Here is a 27,183-nt window from a genome sequence, read left to right on the forward strand (position 1 = left end):
CCCTAGAGCTCTATCTCTAACTCTCTAAAATCCATCCAGTGATTTGACCTCCACTGCCCTCTGCGGCAGGGAATTCCACAAATTCACAACTCTCTGGGTGAAAAAGTTTTTTCTCACCTCAGTCTAAATGGCCTCCCCTTTACTACCCTTATTTCCCCAATAAGTTCCCACCCACTGATGTTAGGCTCACAGGATTACAATTGCCAGGCATTTTCCTGCTGCCCTTATTGAGAAGCGGGACCACAGTTGTCAAACTTCAGTCATCTGGTCACCTCGCCCACGGTTAACAACGATGCAAAAACACTGCCAGAGCCCCAGCAATGTTCTGTGCAACATGGAATATGCACAGAAAGAAATCTATTGTCTTTACACTGTTGTATACTAGTCGTACAAGGCATTGGTGAGGAGGTTGCATTTGGAGCATTGTGTTCAGTCTTGGCCACCCTGCTAAGGAGGGATTTAATTCAGCTGAAAAGAATTCAAAGATGATTTTCGAAGACGTTGCCAGCACTCGAGAGCCTGAGCTGCAGGGAGAGGTTGAGCTGGCTTGGTAGGACTTAACTTTATTCCGTGCAGGTGGCTGAAGGGTGATCTTCCAGAGGTGTATGGGAATAGATAGGGTGAGTGCACAGTCTTTTACCCAGAGTAGGATAAATTAAGAACCAGAGGACACTGTTTTACGATGAGAAGGAAAAGATTTAATAGGAACCCGATGGGCCACTTTTTACCACACATGGTAGTGGGTCTATGGAACGAGCTGCCAGAGGAGGTAGTTGAGGCAGGTACTATAACTGCACATAAAGAGACAATTGCACAGATACATGAAGAGGAAAAATTTAGAGGGATATTGGCCAAACACAAGTAGGTGGGACTAGACTAGATGGGGCATCTTGGTTGACGTGCACAAGTTGGGCCAAAGGGCCTGTTTCAGTGCTGGGTGATTCTATGACAGGACTCTTTACCTGAGAGAAGAGAATTCAATGTTCATATCATTGGGTTGTAGGCTACACAAACATAATATGAGGTACTTACTGTTCTTCCAGTGTGTGTGTGTGTGTGTGGCTTCACTCTGGCAATGGAGGGTGGAGAACGGGGCAGGTCAAAGTCAAAGTCAATTTTATTCGTCACTTGCACCCGAAGGTGCAGTGAAATGAATTTGCCAGCAGCGATACAATTGGGAAGGGGAATTAAAGTGGCTAGAAACCAGGATCTCCAGCTGGCCCTGACAGACAGAGCACGTCTTTGGCCGAAGCAGTCGCCTAGTCTATGCTTGGTCTCACTGATGAAGGAGTCCCTATTGAGATAACCTGCTTGACGAGGTTGGAGGAGGGCATGTCTCACCTGGAAGGGCTTTTTAGGTCCATAAATGGAGGTGAGGGAGGAGGTGTTGCATGTCCTGTCACCATAGCGTTAGTTAAAGTACTATTATAGCCAGAGCTAAAGTATTGTCAACAGTTCTGGTCACCATACTAAGGGGAAAGTTGATAGAACATGAGAGGGTGCAGAGAAGACACAAACATCTCTGACGGGGGAGAACAATTTGATTTGGAGTAAGAACATAAAAAGTAGGAGTACACTATCAGCCCTACACGCCTGCTCTACCATTGATCAAAGCTGTAGCTGTTCTCCTGTTTCAGCACCATCTTCCTGCTCTATTCGCTTATGCCTCGATTCTCTTAATATCCAGAAATCTGTGCAGTGAGTACACTCAGTGACTTTGAAAGTAGGTCAAACCCTGGGAGATATGATTTGTTAATCGAGAGTTGAGGAGGGTGGTTGGGGGAGGGGGCTGTTTGCACTAATTCCCCCAAAGGGTGGTGGAGGGACAGACCCTCAACATGTTCAGTAAGAAGTCGGATGATGCGACGTAAACTCCAAAGCTGAGCCAGGTGAGGGCACAGTCTCAGAACCTCTCACAGTGATAGGATGGGGTCATTTTAAGGGCTTTTAGATAGACACTTATGCAGGGAATGGAGGGATATGTATCACATGAAGAGCAATTCTCATACTCCTTCCCCCCCTCCCTCATTCCGAGTTGTATCACCAGTTCCACAGTTCATCACCTACTTTCTCTTGAGATCACACCATCCCTAGCCAACAATGAACCTACCAGGTAACACCCTGTCAGAGGTAATTTGCAGGAAGGAACTACAGATGCTGGTTTAAACCGAAGAATAGACACAAAATGCTGGAGTAACTCAGCAGGACAGGCAGCATCTCTGGCGAGAAGGGATGGGTCAGGTTTCAAGTGGAGACCCTTCTTCAGACTGATATGTGGTCATTTGTGGCTGGCCCTGTTTGGTCCTGGTTTTTCCTCGCCTCCAGCTCGTCACCTGCTTCCCCCCCCCCCCCCCCCCCCCCCCCCCCCCCCCCCGCAGTCTGATATGTCCCGACTCAGTCTCAGCTTAGTTCATTGTCACGTGTACCGAGGTACAGTGAAAAGCTTTTGTTGCGTGCTATCCAGTCAGCGGAAAGACAACACATGATTACAATCGATCCATTTACACGATAAGCAAATAACATTTAGTGCGAGGTAAAAGCAGCAAAGTCCGATCAAGGATAGTCCGAAGGTCATCAAAGATATAGATATTAGTTCAGCACAGCTCTCTGGTTGTGGTGGGATGATTCAGTTGCCTGATAACAGCTAGGAAGAAACTGTCCCAGAATCTGGAGGAGTGCTTTTCACACTTCTATATCTTGCCTGATGGGAGAGGAGAAGAGAGAGTGGCCACGATGTGACTCGTCTTTGATTTTGCTGCTGGCCTTGCTGAGGTATAAATGGAGTCAATAGAAGAGAGGTTGGTTTGTGTGATAGTCTGGGCTGCATCCGCAATTCGCTGCAATTTCTTGCCGTTTTGGATGGAGCCGTTCCCAAATCAAGCTGTTGCATCTGATAAAGTGCCCGAAACGTCACTCATCCTTTCTCACCTGAGATGTGTCTATCTATGATATAAACCAGCATCTGCAGTTCTTTGCTTCGACATGTAGAGATTAGTTTAACTTGGCATTATGTTTGACATGGGCATCGTGGTCCCAAGGGGCTGTCACTGTGATATACTGTATGTTTTATGTCCTTCAGGAAAGTGAATATGCCAACTTTAGGCACCACCAGTTCCATCTTACACTAAACGTTATTCCTTTTATCATGTATTTGTACACTGTGAATGGCTCGATTGTAAACATGCATTATCTTTCTGCTGAGTGGTTGGCACGTAACAAAAGCTTTTCACTGTACCTCGCCACGTAAACTAAATTCAACTGAATGCGGTTGCCTTTCTAGTGCCCTCTGAAATCGTCTAGCAAACCATTGGCCTCAAGAATTGGGGATGGGCAATAAATTGGTCACCTTGCCAGCAACACTCAGATCTCCAGGAATTAATTTGAAACAGCTGAACTCAGTCAAGCCTGCCATCTTCTCAAGTTGCTACCTGTGTAAAAGTGCCAACCAAAGAGCTTGTACTGTGAGATGCTTATCTAAGAGGTGGCTAAGTGCTTATATATATATATTGATACGAATGAAGATAGACACAAGATTCTGGAGTAACTCGGCAGGGCAGGCAGCAATCTCTGGAGAGAATGAATGGGTCTTAACCCGAAACATCACCCATTCCTTCTCTCCAGAGATGCTGCCTGTCCCGCTGAGTTACTCCAGCATTTTGTGTCTACCTTCGATTTAACCCAGCATCTGCAGTTCTTTCATACACATTTGACACATAATGAAATGTACCCAATAATGAATTCCACTGCACCTCGGTACATGTGACAATAAATCACCATGGAACCATTGATTAAACAAAAGGGAAGGGACAAAAAAAAGTGATCAAAAATGTTGGTATCGGGGTGACAGAGTGGATAGTTTTCACCCAAGTTCAAAACCACTTCGTCAGTTCAAAGCTGAGCAAAAGTTCAATTAAATTTAAACATCAAGCGGTGAGGAAATGAATCAATCTCATTTATATCAAGTGACTGTGGCAAGGAGTATTTACACAGGGTTCTTGCATCAATAGACTGACTTTAAAAATACCACTGTACTGCATCACACTGGAACAAGGTCACCGGGATAGAAACATTCATAGAGCAATTGTAAAACTGTGCAGCTGATGTCACGGTGCTGAGACGTCAAGGAGACAGTGGCGAACGATATTATGCAGCAGATAAATGGGGAGAATAGCAAAATGTTTCAATGCACGCACGCATCTGCTTTTTAAAAAAGAAAGCTCTGATTTCACAGGTAGTATTCCCGGTTTGACTTCCCGTACTTGACAAGGACTAGCAACGCGAAATGCCAGCGAGAAATTTGTCAGCGTCGCTGTGTTTCTGAGGGGTGCCCATCAGTGTTAATGCTCCCGGGGCTGTGAAGTGCTGTGTCTGACTCAGCCAGTCCGAATGGAAAACGCTGCAACGTGGGAAGAGCATGAAACATCGCCATCCTTGCAGCCGCCCACTGAATCATTTACATTATTTTACAAGAGGCTGAGTCACCAGGAACAATATGTTGAGCGCACATGTTTGACGGAGCAGATTAGTGCGGCTGTGATTGCAAGTATTTTAAAAAAATGAATTCCGATTCTTGCACTGCCGTCGCTGTAAGGTGTGGGACTTCCCTTTTTTAAATCCAAGGGGTGCAGGCACATGGTTCACATGAACGTGGCAACACAGGTCAACAGGGTAGGAGAAGCCAATGAAAAACTAAACTAGAGGGCACAGCTGTAAGGTGAGAGGGGGAAAAGTTCAATGGAGATGTGCAGGGCAGGTATTCTTTTACACAAAGAGTAGTGGGAGTGGGGGGGGGCTGAAACATTACCTGGGGTGGTGGCGGAGGCAGATACGATAGTGACTTTTGGATGCGCACATGGAACTGCAGGGAACAGTGGAAAATGGATTATGTCTGGACAGATGATATCGGTTTAACGGTGTCATTTATGGCACAGACGTTGTGGGCCGAAGGGCCCCATGCTTGTGCTGTACAGTTCCAGGTTCATTGTCATTGTGTACAATCAAACCTTATGAAAGGAACATGGTTGTGAGTTGGATCCCATCCCTAGGGCAAGGCTGCAGTTGTTCCACAGGGCAGTATCATAGGAACAATCACAGGAACTGCTACGTCAAGCACCTTGCCTCCAAAGCAGAGTCGGGAGTGCAAACAACTGCTGATTGCTGCACAAGGCTCAGTTCCACTCGGATACCAACGTCATCCTGACCAGCATGCAGAAAGACCAGGGCAATACATTCAGCTGTGGGCTGAGAAAGGGCCAGCAAAGAGCATCTTGGGCAGACATTCCATGGACCTTCAGTTCCATTGTAATCACCAAATTCCACAAGACTAATAACTTGGGTCATCGTTAACATGATCAGACCGGGTCATACTTCCCCATGAAATTGTTCTGCCACTTAATAAACTATCAGCTGACCTGACTGTAGACCTCGCCTAGATTCTTCTTATTCCCCTTATCTCTTTAATTCTCGTTACACAAATCAGTCTCGCCCTGGAGTATATTTAATGATTCAGCTTCCACAACTCTGTGGGGGTGGAGAATGCCAAAGATTCTCAACTACTGTGAAGAAATTCTTCCCAGTTCAACCCTCTATACTGAGATTATAGAATCATAGCGCCATGCAGCACAGATAGAGGCCCTTCAGCCCATTGTGTCTATGTTGGTAATCAGGTATCGAATCCTGCAATAAATGATATTGGTACTAAATTCCACCCGTTGGAGAAACATCCTTACTGCATCCAGAGAGAAGGAATGGGTGACGTTCCCAGTCGAGACCCTTCTTCAGTCAGTCTCGATTGGAAACGACACCCATTCCTTCTCTCCAGAGATGCAGGGAGTTACTCTGGCATTTTGTGTCTATCTTTGGTTTAAACCAGCATCTGCAGTTCCTTCCTACACACTCCTTACAGCATCTACCAGGCCAAGACCCTCAAACAGATCAATGTATGCATTCTTTTGACGTCCAGAGCATAAACACTTCTATTCAATCCTTCCTCATTAAAAAAGTGTTAATATGCTAGTGTTAGTGTTAATGGTGGGGGGGGAAATCGGTATTTATCCTGGTGGGCATGTTTGCTAGTGGTTCTCAGGAAGAAGAGATACTGGGAATGCCAGGAGAAAAAAATGAGCTAGAGTAGTATTCTTGTAAAAATGTGAGCTTGATGGGCAGTGTGAATTTGATGTGTCGAAGGTGTGTGTGTGTGTCCATGTGCGTGTTCCTGTGTGTGTGTCCCTGTGTGTGTGTCCGTGTCCCTGTGTGTGTCCCTGTGTGTATGTGCGCGCGCGCGTGTGTGTGTGTGTGTGCGTGTGTGCGTGTGTGCGTGTGCGTGTGTCTCTTGAACATGTTGTAAAACTACTCCCAGAGTAAAAGCAAAACAAATCCAAAAAGTAAAGTGGAAATTAGTTTAAAAAAATTGAAAATGCCTGGGTTCAGGTAAATAAAATCAGATGCAGCTGTAAGACATGAGGGGGCGCTAAAGGCACCGATGATGAGCCAAATGAACCTCACAAGCCTGACCTTTCTCATGATTCATCAACAGTTATTAAGTCTCAGTTGAAATAATGCTATGGAACAGATTAGATGATCAACCCTTCTGATCCTCAGCATTTTTCAAACATACATCCCACATTTATACACACACACACACACAGCACACTGCCAGAGACTGAGTCATGGTTAGTCATGAAAATAAAGAACTAGGCAACTGACAGCACAGCTAACGTATATCAAGAAATTGAATCTTCCCCTATTTTAACTTTTACAGCCATTTCCTCGTCCTTCTCTGAAAATATAAATAAGAACACCGGTAATGTTGCTTTGAACAATTTTGTCATCAAACTAAATGTGCTCTGCAAAAACAATGTTTTAATTGGGAAAACTTATTTCATTGTAATAAAACCAGTCCATGGTTAAATTGCTTTTATTCTATTTTGCAATGTCAAAGACAATTTGTAGAAATTACAGAGGTCAAAGGGGTTTGCATCTGAACATTTTAAAGCATGGTAGAAAAAAAGTCATCACACCCAAATTATGCATTTGCTAGAGGTGTTAAAATCAACCTTGATAGAAATTGACATTTTGTTCTGCGATATTCAGCTGCACAACTCAAACACCAGGTTAAATAAGTACACGAGTGAATGCATGCCCAGTTTGTACGGTGTGTGCTGCAATATTTGTCAATCAAATTATGATATTCAAAATTTGTATAAAGATTTTAGATATGAAAGCAAGCTTACCTCATCCACAACAGACAAGTAAAAAAATATAGAATTAATTTTGTCATTTGCGTCTCATTGTAATAATCACCTTTCATTACACTCATTACTGAGAGGCACACACCTTGTTCCTTAGACCATGATCACCTCTAGTTGCTTTCCATGTGGAGAGCTTGTCACATGTTCTCCACCCCACTTCACTTTATTATCGTGTACCTCTCACCCATCTCTGGTGCAGTTTCATCTGGGACGTTCCATTCATCCAATTATCATTTTACCTATCTTCTAAGGTTTATTTGACGGCAGGCGTAAAGCCATTGTGCACAAAGGGAACTTGAACACTTAGACGGGCAAAATCGAATGACATTGTTTCAGGAGGTAGATTTTTGAATTAGATCCTCCAAGTGAAAAGACTGAACTGAGAACAATGTGTCCGAATACAGATCAACGCAGGAAGTAGAAGTCAAGAAACAGTCTAACCATGCGATACAAAACTATTCCCTTTGGTGCCTTCGGAAATCAAGTTAAAATGAAATGTCTAGTTTTTAAACATGATTATCCAACAGAATATTGACAGCTTGGCTAGCGACTCAAAAATAAGAAAATCTTATGTTTTTTCAATAAATATCAATCCTTCCAAATTCTGCACTACTGAGCGATATTATTTAAAAATGTAAAGAATGTTTAATTGCAAAATATGAACTACGGAGTACACATGTGATCAATTCTTAGTGAAATAGATATCTATATGGCAACCATTTGAAAACGTGATTGAATTTTGTAACTGATATTTCAATTCCTTCCATTTAGAAATCTACATTTATACACAGCCCAAAGTATTGTATTATAATGCCCCAGGGAGTTCAGGCGAGGCCCTTCTATAATTATTCCAGGGAAGATAACAATTTGCAATACTGCTCATGTCCCATAAGATCTGCAGTACAAATCATCTTAAATATAACTTAAGAAGTGCTTCATGTCAGAGAATGTTAAAAGGACAATGCTTACGGTGATCATATTGTCAATGCCAAATCCGCACCCTCTCCAGCAACTTTACAGACTGGAGTCGTCTCGAGGGCTTGATTTCATCCTCCACGACTGCAGAAATTGAAATATATTCAGAAAAAATAATGCTTTATAGATAGATGTTAGTCACATTACTTATCTGCTACATTAGTACACCAGTGCAGATTTAATCAAACCAAATATTAGGCCTGAGCAGAGACAAAAAAAAAAAAAAAATTACACGTCACCTTTGGGTGACAAAAGTTCCCATTTAGGGATGCAGATTATGGATTTTGATTCTTTAGATTCTGAAGCACTGCTCATGTTTGGATTCTTTTAAAAAATACAAATGTGAAAGTATGTCAGCATTTTTAAAAGGTAAATAATTGCACAAGAATTTAAAAAAAGTTCTTTCGGATAAGTGTGTCGAGTCTGAACTTTCCATCCCTCCGACAGGGATCGTGAACCAACTCCATGTTCAACTCCAGAGCACACACTGAAGACATACGTCAATGAAGTGTACAAACTTCAGTTACGATGCTGCCACCATCGCTGGCTTCTGCAGGTTTTTAACTGGTTCTCTGTCTGTTAAGAAAAAAATAAAGTGTTAAATCCTCAACAGAAAGATTTATGAAAGAACACAATTTTTAAAAATTGTCCATGTACTGAATCTCAACTTTAAATTCTAGGACAAATATCATCTGCTCCGTGTGCAAGACCAGGTAACAGTTCTTCACTACTCTATCCCAATGGACCATGTTTCAATCTCGCAAACATTCCATCCTGCATCAATACTTCCAGTATCACCTCCAACTCCTCTTCCAGAAATGTAGTTAATTAAAAACCAGTGTTCAAATATTTCTTGGTAGAATTACACAAATGTAATAATATACCAAGCCATATTTACATGTGGGATTTACAAATATTAAGCAAGCTTCAATGATTATGTCAATCTTCAAGGTGCCTTGCAGGGCCAGAGACCTGGGTTAGATCCTGACATCGGGTGCTGTCTTTATGGAGTTTGTACGTTCTCGTGTGGGGTTTCTCCAGGTGCTCCGGTTTCCTCCCACACTCCAAAGGTGTATAAGTTTGTAGATTAATTAGTTTTGGTAAAATTTTAAATTGTCCCGAGTGATGACAAGCAATACATTTCTGACAGCAACAATGGTTCACGAGTTTGACATTATCTACATCTAGCCTGAAGATGTTGAACCAGTTGTACATAAATATCGCACTATGCTAATACCTCGATATATTAGACTGTTCAAATAGTTACAGCAGATTACAATAGGAAAACAAAATCAGATAGTTCCCGAACTGCAACTAGGACCACCATAATTGTAAAAGGGATTCAAGACATAAATCAGAGTTACATCAGCTTTCTATTAGAAAACTACACACAAATGAATACGTTTGCTGCTGCTGTAACTTTCATTATATATACTTAAAACAAAGATCAAACCGTATTGTTTAAAACATCCAAACAGAACAATAAAGGTTTCTAAATGTCAAAAAGTGGAAGACTTTTATGAACAGAATTTAGTTTGTAGGTTAGACATCTCACGGGTACCTTTTTCACGTGCAGGAATATTTGGTAGTGGTTCTGCAGGAACCTCTGGAAGTTCAACTTCTTCCTGAAAAGGTAAAGCAACAGGTCAGAAGAAATTGGAATGGGAAGAGGCTGTTCTGCCATTCATTGAGTTCATGGGTGATCCTTTTACCTCAGCATCACCTTTCTACACTATCTCGATAACCATTGATTCCCTTAATATCCAGAAATCTATTGATCATAGTTTTTAATGATTTCAATGTTGGAATTCTGGGGTTGAGAAGTTCAAAGAATTCCCATCCTCTGAGAACTTTCTCACCTCAGCTCTGAACAGTCTACCCTTAACTCTATGACCCTTGGTTCTAGTCTATTGAGCCAGGGGAATCATTCTTCCTGCATCTTGTTTATTGAGCCAAGTAAGAATTTTACACGTTTTCCCATTCTTCTAAACTCTTGAGATTTCACACCCAGTACACTCAATGTCTCCTCATTTTCAAACCACCATCCCTGAATCGGTCTACTAAATCTTTTCCTCTGTGGCAAGCACATTTTTTCTGAGGCACGGAGAACAAAACTGTGGGCAAAGCTCCACGTATGGTCTCACCAAGGCACCAAACAATTGCTGACCTTACTTTGGTATCCAAATCCTCTCATAAAGGTAAACATACCTTATGATCCTTTATGATCAGCCATGATCATATTGAATGGCGGTGCAGGCTCGAAGGGCCGAATGGCCTACTCCTGCACCTAATTTCTATGTTTCTATGTTTCTATACCATTTGCCCCCTGATCATGTGTTACACCTACATCAAAGTTTTCAGTCACCTGCGGATAAGCATTCCCGAAATCCATTTGAACATCTAACGTGCATGTTGCCACAACTTTTCTAGTCTCATTTGTCTGCATTTGGGCCATATCCTTCTAAACCTTAGTTTAGATGGGGCATCTTCGTCGCCATGGATGAGTTGGGCCAAAGGGCCTGTTTCCGTGCTGTATGACTCCACACTATCAAATCTAGCCTTTATAAAATACACAACTTTTCTGTTTAATTTTGATGAATTTCACATTTTTTTCACATTACATTCCATCTGTTAAATTATACAACAGATGGAATATAATTTGGAAAAGTGTGAGGGCACCCACTCACTCAACATATCCATATCCCTCAAGTATCTTTAAATCCTCTTCCAAACTCCCAATTCAGCAGTTTAAAATCAAAAACTAAATTGGAGATGTGACATTTGGTCCAGTCAGCCAAACCGTTGGTGTAGTTTGCAAATAGCAGGAGCCCAAGCATCAATTCCTGCAATACCCCACCCCTCATCATAACTTGCCAACCCAAGAAAAGTCCTTATTCCCAGCTTTGCATTCTATTCAATAACCAAGTCCCAATCCAATCAACACAGTGATTCAATGTAGTGAAAATAAGAGCAAAATAAGCTTTGTGGTGAAAGAATGGCAACCTTCATGTGATAACCACTGAACAAATTGAACAAATGTATTTTCCTCACCTGAGTTATGGCATCTAACTCCGCCAGAATCGCATCCTCGTCATCTTGTGAGAAACCACCCGCTAATATGTCATCAATTTGCTGAAAGAAGAACAAGCCATGTTGCTCAGAACACATTTGATAACCTTAAATTTGTTCCAATTCTAGATATTCTAGCATTAGTAAAGATCTGGCAGCATGTTTCTCACCCGCTGGTATTCGATAGCTTCCTGGGTCTCATCCATTATTCGTTCTACTTCTTCAAGAGACATAACCTGAGAAAGGAACAGATTCAATAGTTGCAGTTGGAGCCTGTTTTGGAATTTATACATTATTCCTATCCAAAAAATGCAATTATTTTTAGTACCTCCAAGAAATCTAAAACTAAGTTGGCTTCACCAATTCAAACAATAACATGAACATACGTACCTCGTGCATTTTATTAAGACAATCATTTCCAATTTTCAGACCTTCTATAACTTTCAGTTCGATTTGAGCAAATTCAATGTTTTGAACCTTTAAAACAGGAAAATTGCAATAGTTTCATATTAAAAGTAGGCCTGGTTTAATTAATCACAGCTGTCCAAGTATCGGAAGGTGCAGGGAATATGTTCACCACCAAATTCTACAAATATATTAGAGATTCTCAAACATAGGGAGGTACGGTGGCGCAGCGGTTAAGTTGTTGCACAGCACTTGCAGTGCTGGAGACCCGGGCTTGATCCCAACTACGGGCGCTGTCTGTACGGAGTTTGTACGTTCGCCCCTTGACCACGCAGATTTTCTCGTTATCTTCGGTTTCCTCCCACACTCCAAAGACGTACAAGTTTGTGCGTTAATTAGCTTGGTATAATTGTAAATTGACCCTAGTGTGGGTAGGATAGTGTTAAGGGCCTGTCCCACTTGCCGTTTTTTTTCAGCGACTGCCGGCATTATTGACTGACGTATCAGGTCACCGAAAAATTCGTGGAGTGACGCGGCGGGATGACGTGTTGACGCACGGTGTTTTTTCAAGTGTCGCAACATTTTTTTTGTCGCCGCTGGATCTTGAAATGTTCAAAACCTTTTGGCGACGCTGGCATGTCACCGGCAGTCGCCGGAAAAATCAGCAAGTGGGGCAGGCCCTTTAATATGTGGTGATCACTGGTCAGTGTGGACTCAGTGGGCCAAAGGGCTTGTTTCCGCACTGTATTACTAAACTATATTCAGGGCAAAAGGGAATACTGCTCCTTAAAAATCTTTATGTTTGGAACCACAGGGATAGGCGAGATGTTGAATGAATATTTCTTGTCTGTCTTTACTATGGAGAAAGATACACTAACCGTGCCTCCTAGATTTTCATCCTAATGTTGAATATAAATAACAATCGTGGACGCAGCACCAATCTTATATTGATAGTTTTGTATTATCCCCAATGCTAATTAGGAATAGGAATGTACTCATTTTATAGAAGATACCTCCACTTAAAACCTACCATACTTAAATAGCAAGCACATGAACAGGTTATTTTTACTTTCATGATCTGATGCATTTATTGCCCACATTAATAGAACCAAGAAATTCCTTACCATTTGTTCAAGATTGCTAATCTGAACTTCAGTTTTATCAAGAAGTTGCTCCTGATATCTTTTTTTCTTGAGCAGGAGCTTGGCTTTCCTGAGAAACAAAAAAGATATTTCATGGGCAGCAATCAGCTCCATAATTATGCCAGCTTAGCCGTATTGACCCTAAATGTGTAACCTAAAGTAAGTTTGTCATGATCCCTCCCAGCACGGCGTTCTAGAAACCTTTACATTTATTGGAACATCTGAATTATGAACTAATCTCGAATGAAAATTCCTCAAGCAAATCTTTATAGCTCTAACCTCAATGTAACCTCTTGAGAGTGAAATCAGAATTACAACTGAAAGCGGCCATTTCCCGGAAGAAGCAGGCATAAAATGCATGCTATGACAGGAGAGAGGAGCTGGGGCGAACAAAATTCATCGCAGGTTGTTTGGTAGCAGCAATACTGACTAAGCTGGCCTGCAACACAGAGGTGCAGCTGGTAGAACTGCTGTCTCACAGCACCAGAGACTCAGGTTTGATCCTGACATCGGGGGCCATCTGTGTGGAGTTTGTACCTTCTACCTGTGACTGCCTGGGTTTCCTCCGGGTGCTCCGGTTTCCTCCCACATCCCAAAGACGTGCGGGCTTGTAGATTAATTGGCCCTCTGTAAATTGCCCCTAGTCTGTAAGGAGTGGTTGGGAAAGCGGGATAACATATAACTAGTGTGAACGAGTGATCGATGGCCGACGAGGACCTGGTGGGCTCAAGGGCCTGTTTCCACGCTCTCTCACTAAAGTCTAAATTTAAAAGGAAGAAAGAGTGAGGATTTGAAGTCCAAGTATCAAAGCACTTTCCTGTAACAATTATGACTGGTGCGGCAGCCACAGGGGTGATATTAGGTCCTGTGAAAATCTACCCTTTTAATTGCTAAATGTTAATAATTAATCTTCTTCAAATCTTGCAGTACTCACTCTTTCTTGCCCCCACGCAGCAACTGTCGGGCGAACTCCCGCTCCTTTTCCAGTTGGATACCAATCCTTTTCTGGTACTGCTTCAGTTTGTCTCGTTGTTGCTTTAATTGCTAGAAAAACAAAGAATTAACAAAAAAAATTATTAAAACAATTTTTCACCAACTAATTCAAAAAGTCCCAGTATGCCATTTGGTTTATTTGATTTCGAGGATCCCTCAGTTATAACCGTGGGGTTATTGGGAGAAGGTAGGGGTGCTACTCAGTAGACTTCTTTTATATGGAACTGGTTGAACATCGAGGAAGGAGGCCATCTAAATTCTGCCATTGTGAAAAACACCCACTGATGCTAGTCTGCTATGCTGCTAGTCAAATAGGACACGGTGCTCAAAAACAATTCAATGGTTAACTTTGATCTTACTCATATCGTTGGAGAAAAATCTTACTGATCCAAGCCACAATGTTACATAGCACCCAAATATTATAGTAGTAGTAGTCATTCAAGAGTATCACAAATGTAGAGTCTGCTATCAAGCATGTTGAAGCTGACACAAAAGGACACAAAGTGCTGGAGGAACTCAGCGGGTCAGGCAACATCTCTGAAGAACATGGATGGGTGATGTTTCGGGTCGGAACCCTACATCAGTCTGAGGAAGGGTCCTGACCTGAAACATCACCTATCAATGTTCTCCAGAAAAGTCTGTGACCCACTGAATTACTCCAGCACTTTGTGTCCTTTTGTGTAAACCAGCATTTGCAATTCCTTGTTTCTATATATAGACGCTGACATCTGGCCAACCAAGGATAAAGGCAGGTGGGGTTAATCCGGGACACTCTATTGTTTCGAGGCTGAAATTATATTCTGTGTAACGGCAAGGATGGAGTAAAACATTTGCAGCACTATGCAGTTGGATTATACAAGAAACAATGGAGCAAAAATGGAAAGCTAGTCAAGGTTAATCAAATGCTATAGTGCATTATTCTTACAATCAAATTATGTCTCGATTTTGATTGTGGGAGATTGCAATCAAGCTAAAAACGAGAACTGAACAAACTCGAGATTGGAACATGATATAAGAGAATAAATGATCACAGAGATGCACAACGTAATGCAGCAATCAAACATGGCCGTTTATGGATTGATGGTGGGAACTCTTAAGTCAGTCTTAGAAAGGAAAATGTGCTGGGAAGTTAGAATAACACAAAACTCAGAAATTATAAATGGATAAAGGAATTAAGTTGAAAGAAAGTTTAAGAGACAAGATAGCCAAGTTAAATGTTGGAAATGAAACAATTCAAAACAAAAGTCAGCAAGAAAACATCTACCCACGTAACAAGTTTAATGCCCTCAGATTCTGCCAGTCTTTTACTCCCAACTTATTACTTTGTAAGAATCAATTATGTTGCCAATTTAAACATAAATTCCAGGCAAAATGAATCATCGCTTGCTCCTTGAGAGAAAACATTACAGGAGCTGTATATATACAGACCCTTTTATATCTTTACAACATACTTTATAGGTTTTGGAGTATGATTACAGGGCAAACACTAAACTACATGGAACAGTAGCCACAACTCCCACAAACACCAAAGTGATAAATGGCCAGTTAGGTTCAACTTGTCCTCTACAACACCTTTTAAGTCCAGATAGCTGGTCGGTGGGGGTGCTGCAAGCCGGCAGCCCTGCCAGCAGCGTGTCAGTTTTTTTCTACTTTTTTTGTTTTTTGAGTGTGTTTAAATGTATGTTTTTAATGTTTCTCTGTGTGTCTTGTGTGGGGGGTGGTGTGGGGGGGGTAAGGGGGAAACCGTTTTGGTCGCCTCCTCCACGGGGAGGCGACTTTTTCCATGTTGCCTCCCCCGTGGCCTAACAGCAAGGATCGGTGTGGCCTTTCCCGGAGACGGCACCGGGGCTTCAGCAGTGGGCGCAGCGTGGACTCTCGTCGCAGAGCGGGCGAGCCCACACCGGGGTCGCCGGAGGGGAGCGCTCCGTTCGCTGGTCTGAAGCCGCGGTCTGCGGAGATCCAGCTGGCGCGGCGTCCTGGGCCTGGGATCCCCCGTTGGGGACCCTGGAGGAGAAGAAGCTCCGACCGCCGGCCCGCGGCCAACTTCTACTGCGGGCGCGGCGGGGACTTACCAACAGTGGGGTCCCTCGCCGGGGACCACTGGAGAGGAGCTCCCACCGCCAGCCCTGCAGTCTACGGTGCTTCTGGCTGCAGTGCGGCGGGAACGTTAAATCTTCGACCGCCAGCCTGCGGCCTACACCAACCTGAAGCCGCGGTCTCCAGTAGGGAAGCACCTATTCAGGACTTACCTGGACTTTTTACCTTGTCTACACATCTGGACGCCCACAGCAGCGGCTGCGGAGGGTTGAGGTCCTGACCACGGTGGAAAATGGAGGAGGACTGGCCAAATTTTGTGCCTTCTACCACGGTGATGATTGCTTGTTTGTGTTAAATTAAATTTTTATTGTGTTTTTGTGTGTTCTTTTTCATTGTACCGCTGCTGGCAAATTCATTTCACTTGCACTTTATATGCAAGTGACGAATAAAACTGATTGTGATAAGTAGGTAAACAGGACCTGCATTTAATGCTCTTCCGGCATGTGATATCTCCACAAATTCAGTACCGCATTGACTCGGTCTAGCAGCTGTGTTCACGTCTTTGGAAGACACCTGATCCCATAATCTTTAGCTCATATTGCACAAATAAAAGTCTGAAATTGAATAAAATCCATTTTTTTTTCCTATTCATCAACTAGTTCGAAACCAATTAGAATAGATAATCCTACAGCCCCCACGAGAGAAAAAAATTAAAATGTAACAAGGTAAGGTCTTGGACATTTCACATGTGCGGTCAGTTTGACAGTCAAATATTCAGGCTTTTCCTCTTGAGATTTATCTTTTTCTTATTATAACATTCCATTTGTTGATGGGGACAGATTAATTAAAAAAAATAAAGAGTTAAATGTCATGCTTGGTTATTAAGAAAACAAGTCCGGAAATGCCAACCACCTCAAAGCCGCGGATGCTATGTACTGATAGCAAAGACAATGGCACCCCCCAGTGGTGAGAAAATAAACATACAATCTAAATTGGATCTCGTTACAATACAATACAAATTTATTATCATTTGAGCCCCAGTGAGACTCAAACGAAATGTTGTTTCCACAGCCATACAAACAAAGACACTGTCTTACAGACATACACATAATTAAATTCACACAAACATCCATCACAGTGAAGCCACTGTGATGGAAGGCAAGTCTTTTCTCTCCCCTGTTCTCCGTGTCTCTCCCGATGTCCAAGCCCCAGGCGGGCGATGATGAGTCCCACGGCCATTTTAGGCCGCGCGGGGCGATTTACGGCCCCGCTCCCGGTCTGAAAGTCACAATGTTGGAGGCCCCGGCGGGCGCTGGAATGTCCCACGGCCATGAAGCCGCGCCGGGCGACGTACGTCCCCGCTCCGGGTCGTTCCAACCCCGCGACACGGGCTGGAGAAGTCGCGTTGCGGGAGCTCCGGGAAGCGGTCTCTCTCTCCACCCGGACCCGCGAGCTCCCGATGTCACAGTCCACCGGACCTGCGGCTGCGTTGCTGGAGCCTCCGAGCCCCAGGAGTCGAGCCGCAGCAGCGAGTCACCACCGCTCCCCACGCTCCGAGGCCGGCCACCCCCGACGATGGTGAGTCCGCAGATCCGCAGTCTCCGGGACTGGAGCCCCCGGGTCGTTCAGGTTGGAGGCTGCTCCACGGTGCTAGGCCCCAACGACAGCCGAGACCCGACAGGGAAAAAGTCGGGTCTCCCGGACAAAAGATTTAAATAGTTTCCCCCCCCCCCCCCACCCCCCCCCCCCCCCGCCCCCCACATTTACACATTTATCTGAGGAACGCAAAAACAATGTGATAATGTTACATACAGATTGAACACCGATTTTCCAGCACCCTCGGTTCCAGAGCCTTTCTGGATTATCTGTTTTTATTGACCAACTGAGGTCACGTGATAATGAAACGACCATACACCTTGGCATCCCTCCCTTATCTCTAAAGCACCATGGAGTGCCAGAAATGTTTAAAAAAATTAAATATAAAATGCAATCGGAATATGAATGGAATGACCTGCCGACCCATTCCCGTCTCCCACCGTCTATTGGTCATTTAGAGCCCTGGCTTCCGACCCCACTCCTGACTTGCAAGGTGCACCAGCGAGCTCCCACGCCTGCTGTTGTTTCTTCATCCCATCACTGTCCAGTCGGCTTATTACCCCCCCCAACACGGTCCTTCACCCCCCCCCTCTTCCTCCTACTTCTCCCACGGAGTCGCCAACATTCTCCACTTTGGTAGCGACAGCAGGTGACTGAGTGTGTGCTGTCGTGGACAGCAGCCTGAAGAAAACACGTCTTGTGGAGGCTACAACGTGAGCCACAACGACAGCCATGTGAACCGGTGAGGAAGGGCTCACCGGTGCAGACGAGCAGTATCGGCGTCTAGTGTTACAGTAGAACGACACAAAGTGGTGAAATAACTCAGCCGACTAAATCAGTCTGAGGAAGTGTTCCCGATGTCACTTTTCCATGATCTCAAGAGATCCTGATCCTCTGAATTACTCCAGCACTTGGTGCCCTTTGGGCTATTAACCACCATCTGTAGTCATCGGCAGTAAGGGGCACCAATTCCTCCTCTATGGTCAGTTACAATGAGGGTTTACTGTAAACGGACCATAGTGGAGGGAGTGGTGTCTGTTATTATCGATATCACCTGTATTCTCTCAGGTTCAGTTTCATGCTCGCTTTAGTGCAAGGGGCACCAATGTGATATAGAAATAATAGGGATTATAATAGCATTCCTACTCTGTACATTACATCACCCAAAGTATCTCAATCCAAAGAAAGGTCTCACCCAATAAACTAGCTTTACTTCGACAAAAGAAAAAGCAATAAATTGCGGAGTTGTGGACGTAGCCCAGACCATCACGCAATCCAACTTCCCTTCCATTGAAGAAGGGTTTCGGCCCGAAACGTTGCCTATTTCCTTCGCTCCATAGATGCTCCTGCACCCGCTGAGTTTCTCCAGCTTTTTTGTGTAACCTCCCTTCCATTGACTCCATCTACACTTCAGGGTGCCTCAGCAAGGCCACCTTCATAATCAAGGACCAGTCTCACCTCACCCCCCCCATTCCCTCTTCTTTCCTCTCCCATCAGGCAAGAAGAGCAGTGAAAACACACACCTCCAGATTCAGGGATAGATAGTTCCTTCCCAGCTGTTATCAGGCAACTGAACCATCCTATCACCAACTAAAGAGCAGTTCTGACCCACCATCCACCTCATTGGAGGCCCTCGGACTATACTGGACTTTATCTTGGACTAAACTTTATTCCCTTTATCCCATATCTATACACTGGGGAAGGCTTGATTGTAATCATATATAGTCTTTCCACTGACCAGATAGCACGCAACAAAAGGTTTTCACTGTACCTCGGTAAACTAAAGCATATTTATAATAACCCACATATTTCTCAAGTCTTAGCTTGCTTTCTCCATAAATAAAAAAGACAAATGCAAATTCATTTGATCATGGTGATCAGACTACCCTGCAAAAGCCAGTCAGCAATTTTTCTTGTTGCAGATCTGAAACAGTTTCCGTGCACACCACAGCTGCTCTCAAAATGTCCATCAGAAAACAAACAAGTAGACCAGATCACTTTCTGAAAGCACACAAATCGAAACCACCACTGCTTAAGACCTGATCAGTTGTTGAATGACGAATGACAAATGACAAACTACGAACGACAGTTATAATGAAAAGGAAAGCCCAGTCGACCAGCATGTCAATTAATCTATTTTAATGAACGTTCCCGCTTTGTGATTGAATGTAATGGCTGTATTTGATCTCAAGTGTGTGAGACAACCTTTGGCTTAAGCATTGAGCTTGGGCTTTGCAGAATTCTCAGCCAGAAAGTATCTAGTCAGAAGTAATGGATTTTAGTAAGTTATTGAATACCAACCCTTTCCCCACCAAGTTCCCAAATTCAAAAGCAACACCGTGGAGGGGTGGGCTGAGGAACAAACCCCTCCCTCCCTTTACAAATACACTAACACACAAACTAAGAAATGGATAGGTAAGGTTTTGAGGTCTGAAGAAGGGTCTCGACCCGAAATGTCACCCATTCCTTCTATCCAGAGATGCTGCCTGTCCCGCTGAGTTACTCCAGCATTTTGTGTCTATCCAAGGTTTAGAGGGCTATAGGCCAAATACAGGGTGGGGGGGGGGGGGGGGACTAGTCTTGGTTGGCGAGGGGAAGTTAGGCTGGAGGGGCCAGCTTCCGTGCCCAGTGACTCTAAGAAATAATGGGCATAGATTTTTCTGCCCTCATACAGTAAATAAAGTACCAAGGAATTCAGTAGAAAAACAAGAGTGTATTCAGCTCACATGCTTGAACACAAGCAACACAGTGGAAAGAGGGACCATGTTGTCCTCAAAATACATTTTGATGAAAACAAAAACAATAAAATGTTTATCACACTTGTTGTACCTCAATCCTTTAAGTAATGGAAACTTCCCCATCAAATGTTATGCTCCACAAACTGCAGGTAAGTAGTGGATTAAGCTGACATTTGTCATTTTCTAAAAATGAATACATTTCTCAAATTATTAACGGATTTTGGTTGAATCTTACAATCTTTGCTGTTAACCAATCTTCTCTTTCCTTATTTAAAATGATATGTTTTTTAAACAAAGAATCACTTCAAACATGTTCTAGTTCAATGCAAATAACTGGTTACCAGTGTGAAGAAAATAATTTCTTAAAATTGAGGGGCTGAATATGTATTCCTGCTTTCATTTTGATATTACGAAACAGGAGGTTGGCATTTACCACAGGAGGATTTCATGTAGTTAAAATAGATGGTGGTTGACTGGGGTTAGTTTCATTATAACTGTATTAATGGTAGATTAGGCAGTCTAGCCAGTGCTTTGCAAAGTTTAGAAGAATGAGAGTTGATCTCGTTGGAATACACTAAATTCATAGGGGTGTGACAGAGTTGATGTCTTCCCCGACTGGGATATCTAGGGCAGCACAGTGACGCAGCGGTAGAGTTGCTGCCTCACAGCGCCAGAGACACGGGTTTGCTGTCTGTACGGAGTTTGTACCTTTTCCCCGTGACCGTGTGGGATTTCCCTCGGTGCTCCGGTTTCCTCCCACACTACAAAGACATACAGGTTTGGAGGTTAATTGGCTTCAATAAAAGCTTTAAATGGTCCCTAGTTTGCAGGATAGTGTTAGTGTACGGGGATCTCTGTTCGTCTTGCCTGATGGGAGAGGAAAGAAGAGGGAATGGTGGGGGTGAGACTGGTCCTTGATTATGATGGTGGCCTCGCCATTGGTCGGCGCGGACTCGGTGGGCTGAAGGGCCTGTTTCCGCACTGTGTCTCATAACTAAGCCTAACTAAGCTTTGCAGCCTTGGCCACTGACCCCAGCTTCTCTTACTTCTAGGATTGTTTTAAAAACCCAAATGTAAACTTTCCACTGACATTGCCCGCACACAAGGGATTATTGCTTGTGGGTTAATTGGCTTCCTTAAATTGTCTCGAGTGTGATAGGACTTGTGTATGTGTGATCGCTGGTCGGCATGGCCTCAGTGGGTCAAAGGGTCTGTTTCCACGCTGTATCTCTAAACTAAACCAGTGTCAAAATAAGGGGCTAACTGCTCAGAACTACGATCAGTGGAGATTTGAAATCTTTGGAATTCACTACCCAAGACAATTTGTAGAGGCTCAGTTTAAATATATTCAAGATCCAGATAATTTTTAGACGCTGGACTCAGAAGAATATGGGGTTAGTGCAGGTAAATGGAGCCGAGGTATAGATCAGCCATGAACTCACTGATTGGTGGTGGAGACACAAGAGGGTGAACCACAACTCCTAATTATATTTATCCTATAGGTAGAAACAAGCAACTGTAGATGCTGACTTACACAAAAGGACACAAAGTGCTGGAGTAACTCAGTGGGTCAGGCAGCACCTCTGGGGAACTTGGATTGGTGACGTTTCAAGTCAGGACCCAACCTGAAAAGTCGCTCATCCATGCTCTCCAGACACACTGACTGACCCGCTGAGTTATTCTAGCTCCAGTGTCCCCTTTTCTATTATGCTTTGTATGTTAGAGAAGATGTGATTATTAAATAATTATCTTTCTGAATGTCTATAATATCAATTGAGACACATACTCGTGAGACAAATGATTGTACAACAAAAGGCCAAACGCAGCAACATTCTTCCTAGTGCTCTGGTCAATATTTATCCCAAACATCATCTTATTTATAATCAACATCACAAACTGCTGCAACGGGATCCCACCACTAGTCACGTCTTCCCATCTCCACCCCTTTCCACAGAGACTGTTCCCTCCGCAACTCCCTGGTTTAACTCATTCCTTCCCACCCAAACCACCCCCTCCCCAGTTAACTTCCCCTGCAACCGCTGGAGATGCAACGCCTGTCCCTATACCTCCTCCCTCTAAGCTGTCCAGGGACCCCCAACAGTCCTTTCAGGTTAGGCAGAGGTTCACTTGCACCTCCTCCAATCTCATCTACTGTATCCGTTGTACAAGGTGTGGACTCTCATACATCGGCGAGACCAAACGTCGACTGGCCGATTGTTTCACTGAACACCTTTGCTCAGTCTGTCTGGACCAATCTAATCTCTCGGTTGCCAAACACTTTAATTCCCCTTCCCATTCCAACATTTAACCTTTCTGTCCTGAACCTCCTCCATTGTCAGAGTGAGGCCAAACGCAAATTGGAGGAACAGCATCTCATATTTCACTTGGGAAGATTACAACTCAGTATGAATATTAATTTCATTCAAGTTTCTTAATTAATTTCTTCAAGTAACCCCTGCATCCCTCCCTCTCCATCCCTCTCACACCCAAGTCGTACCAGCTTCAGTCATCTTGTTGCGTCTTATTGTCTGTAACTCATTTTCACCTAGCTCACAGCAAACAATGGCCCGTTTCCTTTATCATAGGTATTTTTTGCATATCTTTTATTAATTTGTTCTATCATTATCACCGTCTATATCTCTCCTTTCTCTTCCCACCGAAGAAGGGTTTCGACCTGTAACGTCACCTATTCCTTTTCTCCAGAGATTGTGTCTGACCCGTTGAGTTACTACAGCTTTTTGTGTCTATCTTCGGTTTAAACCAACATCTGCAGTTCCTTCCTACACATCACAGATTATCTGTTCATTATAATAACATGAGAGCTTCAGATGCAAAAATTCACCACCATACAATGTACATTATACCCATAACTGCAGTTCAAGCCCATTACTTCCCTTCTGAATATTGTGCAAGAAAGGAAACAGAAGCAGAGGGAAGATCAAAAAAGATAAAACATAAAAGGAAATAAAAAATATTGTACAATCATTAGAAAAGAAGGAATGCAAGAGGAGAGCAATGGCTAATCAGACACCTACAAGGATGAAAGCAGAGAGCAGAGGGGTATATAAATGAGTACTTTACATCAGTTTTTAATCAAAAAAGATGCTACTGGAATTGCAGCTTAGGAAGTAGTAATTGCGATTATGTGGATACAAGGAACTGCTGATGCTGGTTTACAAGATAAGACAAAGTGATGAAGTGCCTCAGCTGGACAGGCAACCCCAGAGAAGCTGCCTGGTCCACTGAGATACTCCAGCACTATTTGTCTTTTAAAAAAACTAGTATCAATGGGCTAAAAATCAATAGAGGACAAGAAGGGCAAATTGCAAGTAAAGTGGCTAAATCGGTTGGTCCAGATGATTGCATCCCAAGACGTTGAGGGGAGTAAGTGAAGAATCTGCAGAGGTCCTGGCCACAATCTTCTAAAGATCCATCAATTCAGAGTTGGTGCCAGAGGAAAACTGTAATGGTTACATCCTTGTTTTAAAAGGGTACAGGGATAAACGACAAGTAATCACCGACCACTCAGTTTAACCTTGATAGTGGGCGAAATTCTCAGAAGAATAGTCAGAGACTGATTGAACAGTCCCTTGGACAAGTATGGAATTTCATCATGAGCGACAACATGGATTTGTGAATAAATAAATTTACTGCATAGGTGACAATTTGGACTGGAGAAGGGTTCCGGACCCAAACGTCGCCTATGTCCTCCAGAGATGCTCCATGATCTGAAGAGTTACTCCAGCAATTTTTATTTTGTAAATCAGCATCTGCAGTTCCCTGTGTTGCCATGGACATGTTAAAGCCAACTTGTATCTAACTTGAAATATTTTTTTTAAATAACAGAAGGGTTCACAAATGAATGGAATTAGCGTTTTGAAACAAACATATATAAACATTCGAAAAACGTTCTGATAAAGTGCTGATTAAATCGACAGTTTTTCATTAAGATGCTAGAGCCCTTAGAATGAAAAAGTAATTGCGATTGTTGGGGACAGAAGTGCTGATAAGGTAACACTAAACAAAGTGATAGTGACAGCTGCTTTATGCAACACAGGGAGAAAGCTGCCTGGTTCTCAGGGTTTGGTTCTAGAATCTGATATTTATTTTGAAGAAAACTTTCCCCAGAGCAAAGGCATCTAAAACATAAGGGCATAGGTTTATGGTAGGTTTGGATGCGATTTAGATTTTTATCCAGCCACATGATGTTGCAAATCTGGAACACGCTGCCTGAGCGAAGGGCAGGGGCTGCAAGGGACTCTCGCACAATCTTCTAAAGATTTAAGAAGTGTTTAGCCAAGCACTTGAATTGCCATGACAAAGGTGGCTATGGACCAGTGCTGGAAATGTTTTAGAAAGGGTGGGGGGAAAAAACGACAACAAATGCTGGACCTCACAAGTTCACAGTTATAGGAGTAGAATTAGGCCAGAAGAATAGTCGAGTCGACTCCAACATTCAATTGGGCTGATCTCTTCCTCCTAATCCCAACCTGGATTTGTGAATAAATAATCTTGACGCCTGTATAATCAAGACATTTGTCTATCTCTGCCGTAAGGGTTCCAGACGGCCTCTGTGGCAATGAGTTCCACAGATAAACTACCCTCAGAGTAAAGAAGTTCCTCGCCTTCATTATAAAATTTTTTAAATCAGTATGCTGTCCGTTCCCTGTCTCCCACCATGGAAATGCCACATCCACTTGTATCTAATGCCTTGAATTATTGTGTAAGTTTCAATAAGGTTCCAAAGGAAACAGTTGAAAACTCCAGCGAGTAGAGGCTCAGTGCTGTCAAGTGCTCATAATAAACTAAACCACTCATTTCCCGGAATCCCTTGTAAATCTGAAAAAAAACTGAAATGCTGGGGAAAAAGTCACCCATCAAGCACACTAAACAGTAATAGTGATAGGTAGCTTTATGGTCAGGGGAAATGTGTAGAGTTTCTCAGGGTTTGGTTCTAGAATCTGATATTTATTTTGAAGAAAACTTTCCCCAGAGCAAAGGCATCTAAAACATAAGGGCATAGGTTTATGGTAGGTTTGGATGCGATTTAGATTTTTATCCAGCCACATGATGTTGCAATCTGGAACACGCTGCCTGAGCGAAGGGCAGGGGCAAGGGACTCTCGCAAGATTTAAGAAGTGTTTAGCCAAGCACTTGAATTGCCATGACAAAGGTGGCTATGGACCAAGTGCTGGAAATGTGAATAGAAATGAAATGGGGGAAAAAAACTACAAATGCTGGAATCTCACAAGTTATAGGAGTAGAATTAGGCCATCCGGTCCATCGAGTCGACTCCACCATTCAATCGTGGCTGATCTCTGCCTCCTAATCCCATTTTCCTGCCTTCTCCCTATAAATCTTGACGCCTGTACTAATCAAGAAGATGTCTATCTCTGCCGTAAAAATATCCAGGCGGCCTCTGTGGCAATGAGTTCCACAGATAAACTACCCTCAGAGTAAAGAAGTTCCTCCTCGCCTTCATTATAAAAGAGCGCCCTTTAATTATGAGTATGCTGTCCGGACCTAGACTTTCCCACCAGTGGAAATGCCACATCCACATCTATGCCTTTCATTATTGTGTAAGTTTCAATAAGGTTCCCCCTCAACCTCCTAAACTCCAGCGAGTAGAGGCTCAGTGCTGTCAAACGCTCATAATATGCTAAACCACTCATTCCTGGAATCATTCTTGTAAATCTGAAACAAAAACTGAAATGCTGGAAAAAGTCACCCAGTCAAGCAGCCTCTGTGGAAAGTGAAACTAGTTAATGTTTCAAGTGTACTGATCAAGCCTTTCACCTGAAACGTCAGCTGGTTTCTCTTTCCACAAGGGGCATGTTTCACTGGTCAAGTTCATCCAACTTTTCTTCTTGTTACGATGTAGATGTGTGTTTCATGGTCAGCATAGTTGCAGGTTCCCATTTCTATGCTAGGTGACTGCAATTCAAATACACTATCAATGGAGTCACATTCAATTGCTGCACCAAATCTTGGGGGAAAGTATTTGCAGAGCTGGTGAAAATGGTTTCGGGGTCCTCTGCTCTCACAGAGGAAGAGGAGAGGGGGAGGGGGAAGAAAAGATGGGAGTGTGGGGTGGGGGAAGAAAAGATGGGAGTGGGGGGGGGGGGGGGAAGGAAAGATGGGAGAGAGGGAGGAAAAGATGGGAGGGAGGGGGGGAAGGAGAGATGGGAGGGGGGAAGGGGAGATGGGAGGGAGGGAGGAAATCCAGCCGCTTATGGAGACAGACAGAGAGACAGCGGCTGGCCGGGTAGAAGGGACCCATCTCCGGGTCTCCATGATCCCCAGTCCCCTCCCCACTTACCAGCACGGCCTTGTCCTGCTCGGTCACTCGGGACCGCTTCTTCCTGCCGAACAAGTTTCCCATTTGCGCTGCCTGAGGCCCGAGGCCGGCCACATACCCGCCCCGAGGGGAGCGCTGGGCTGCGGAGGGAAAGGGTTCGGGCTCTTGCTCGGCCTGGGGTAGAGGCTCAGGCTCAGGCTCGAACCAGGCCGCACCGTCGCCCCGGTAACCACGCCCGGCCTCCGCTACGGCGCGCTGCTCGGGACAACGCGTACTGCGCTCCCGTAGCTCGAAATCTAACCACCTCTCCAAGGGTGCCTCACCTGTCCCAGATAGAACAAAGACATTCTTCCTTGCAACAGCTCAACAGAATATGCAAACATACAACAGACACACACTAAACTTTAATTTTAAAGCCCACAAGTCTATGTAGTTCATTCAGCACTTTAATGCAAATAACAAGTTATGCAACTGTGGTTTACATTTTATTTTAAAAATAAATAAGACTAAAGACTAGGCTGGGAAGAACTGCAATCACACAAAATGTGTCAAATGTTGTTTTTAAAAATAAAGTTTACCGTGAGTGTATATATATATATAAATATACATATGAAGATAGCATGGTTTATACATATATGTATATCTGACGAGGGGTCTCGACCCAAACCGTCACCCATGCC

General features: G+C 43.6%; 1 protein-coding gene across 1 annotated transcript; it reads right to left on the minus strand.

Annotated features, from left to right (window-relative positions):
- Positions 1–6,900: 6,900 nt before the first annotated feature.
- On the minus strand, positions 6,901–26,649 carry chmp6b (charged multivesicular body protein 6b). Its single transcript, XM_055653835.1, has 8 exons — positions 26,525–26,649; positions 13,776–13,885; positions 12,824–12,911; positions 11,685–11,771; positions 11,465–11,530; positions 11,277–11,357; positions 9,787–9,850; positions 6,901–8,801 (listed from the first exon to the last, which is right to left on the minus strand). Exons 1-8 carry the CDS (start codon positions 26,585–26,587, stop codon positions 8,749–8,751), a joined length of 612 nt encoding a protein of 203 aa, XP_055509810.1. The 5' UTR covers positions 26,588–26,649; the 3' UTR covers positions 6,901–8,748.
- Between the last annotated feature and the right edge of the window lie 534 nt (positions 26,650–27,183).

Source organism: Leucoraja erinacea, chromosome 23 (assembly GCF_028641065.1).
Source record: "Leucoraja erinacea ecotype New England chromosome 23, Leri_hhj_1, whole genome shotgun sequence".
Taxonomy (NCBI): Eukaryota; Metazoa; Chordata; class Chondrichthyes; order Rajiformes; family Rajidae; genus Leucoraja; species Leucoraja erinaceus.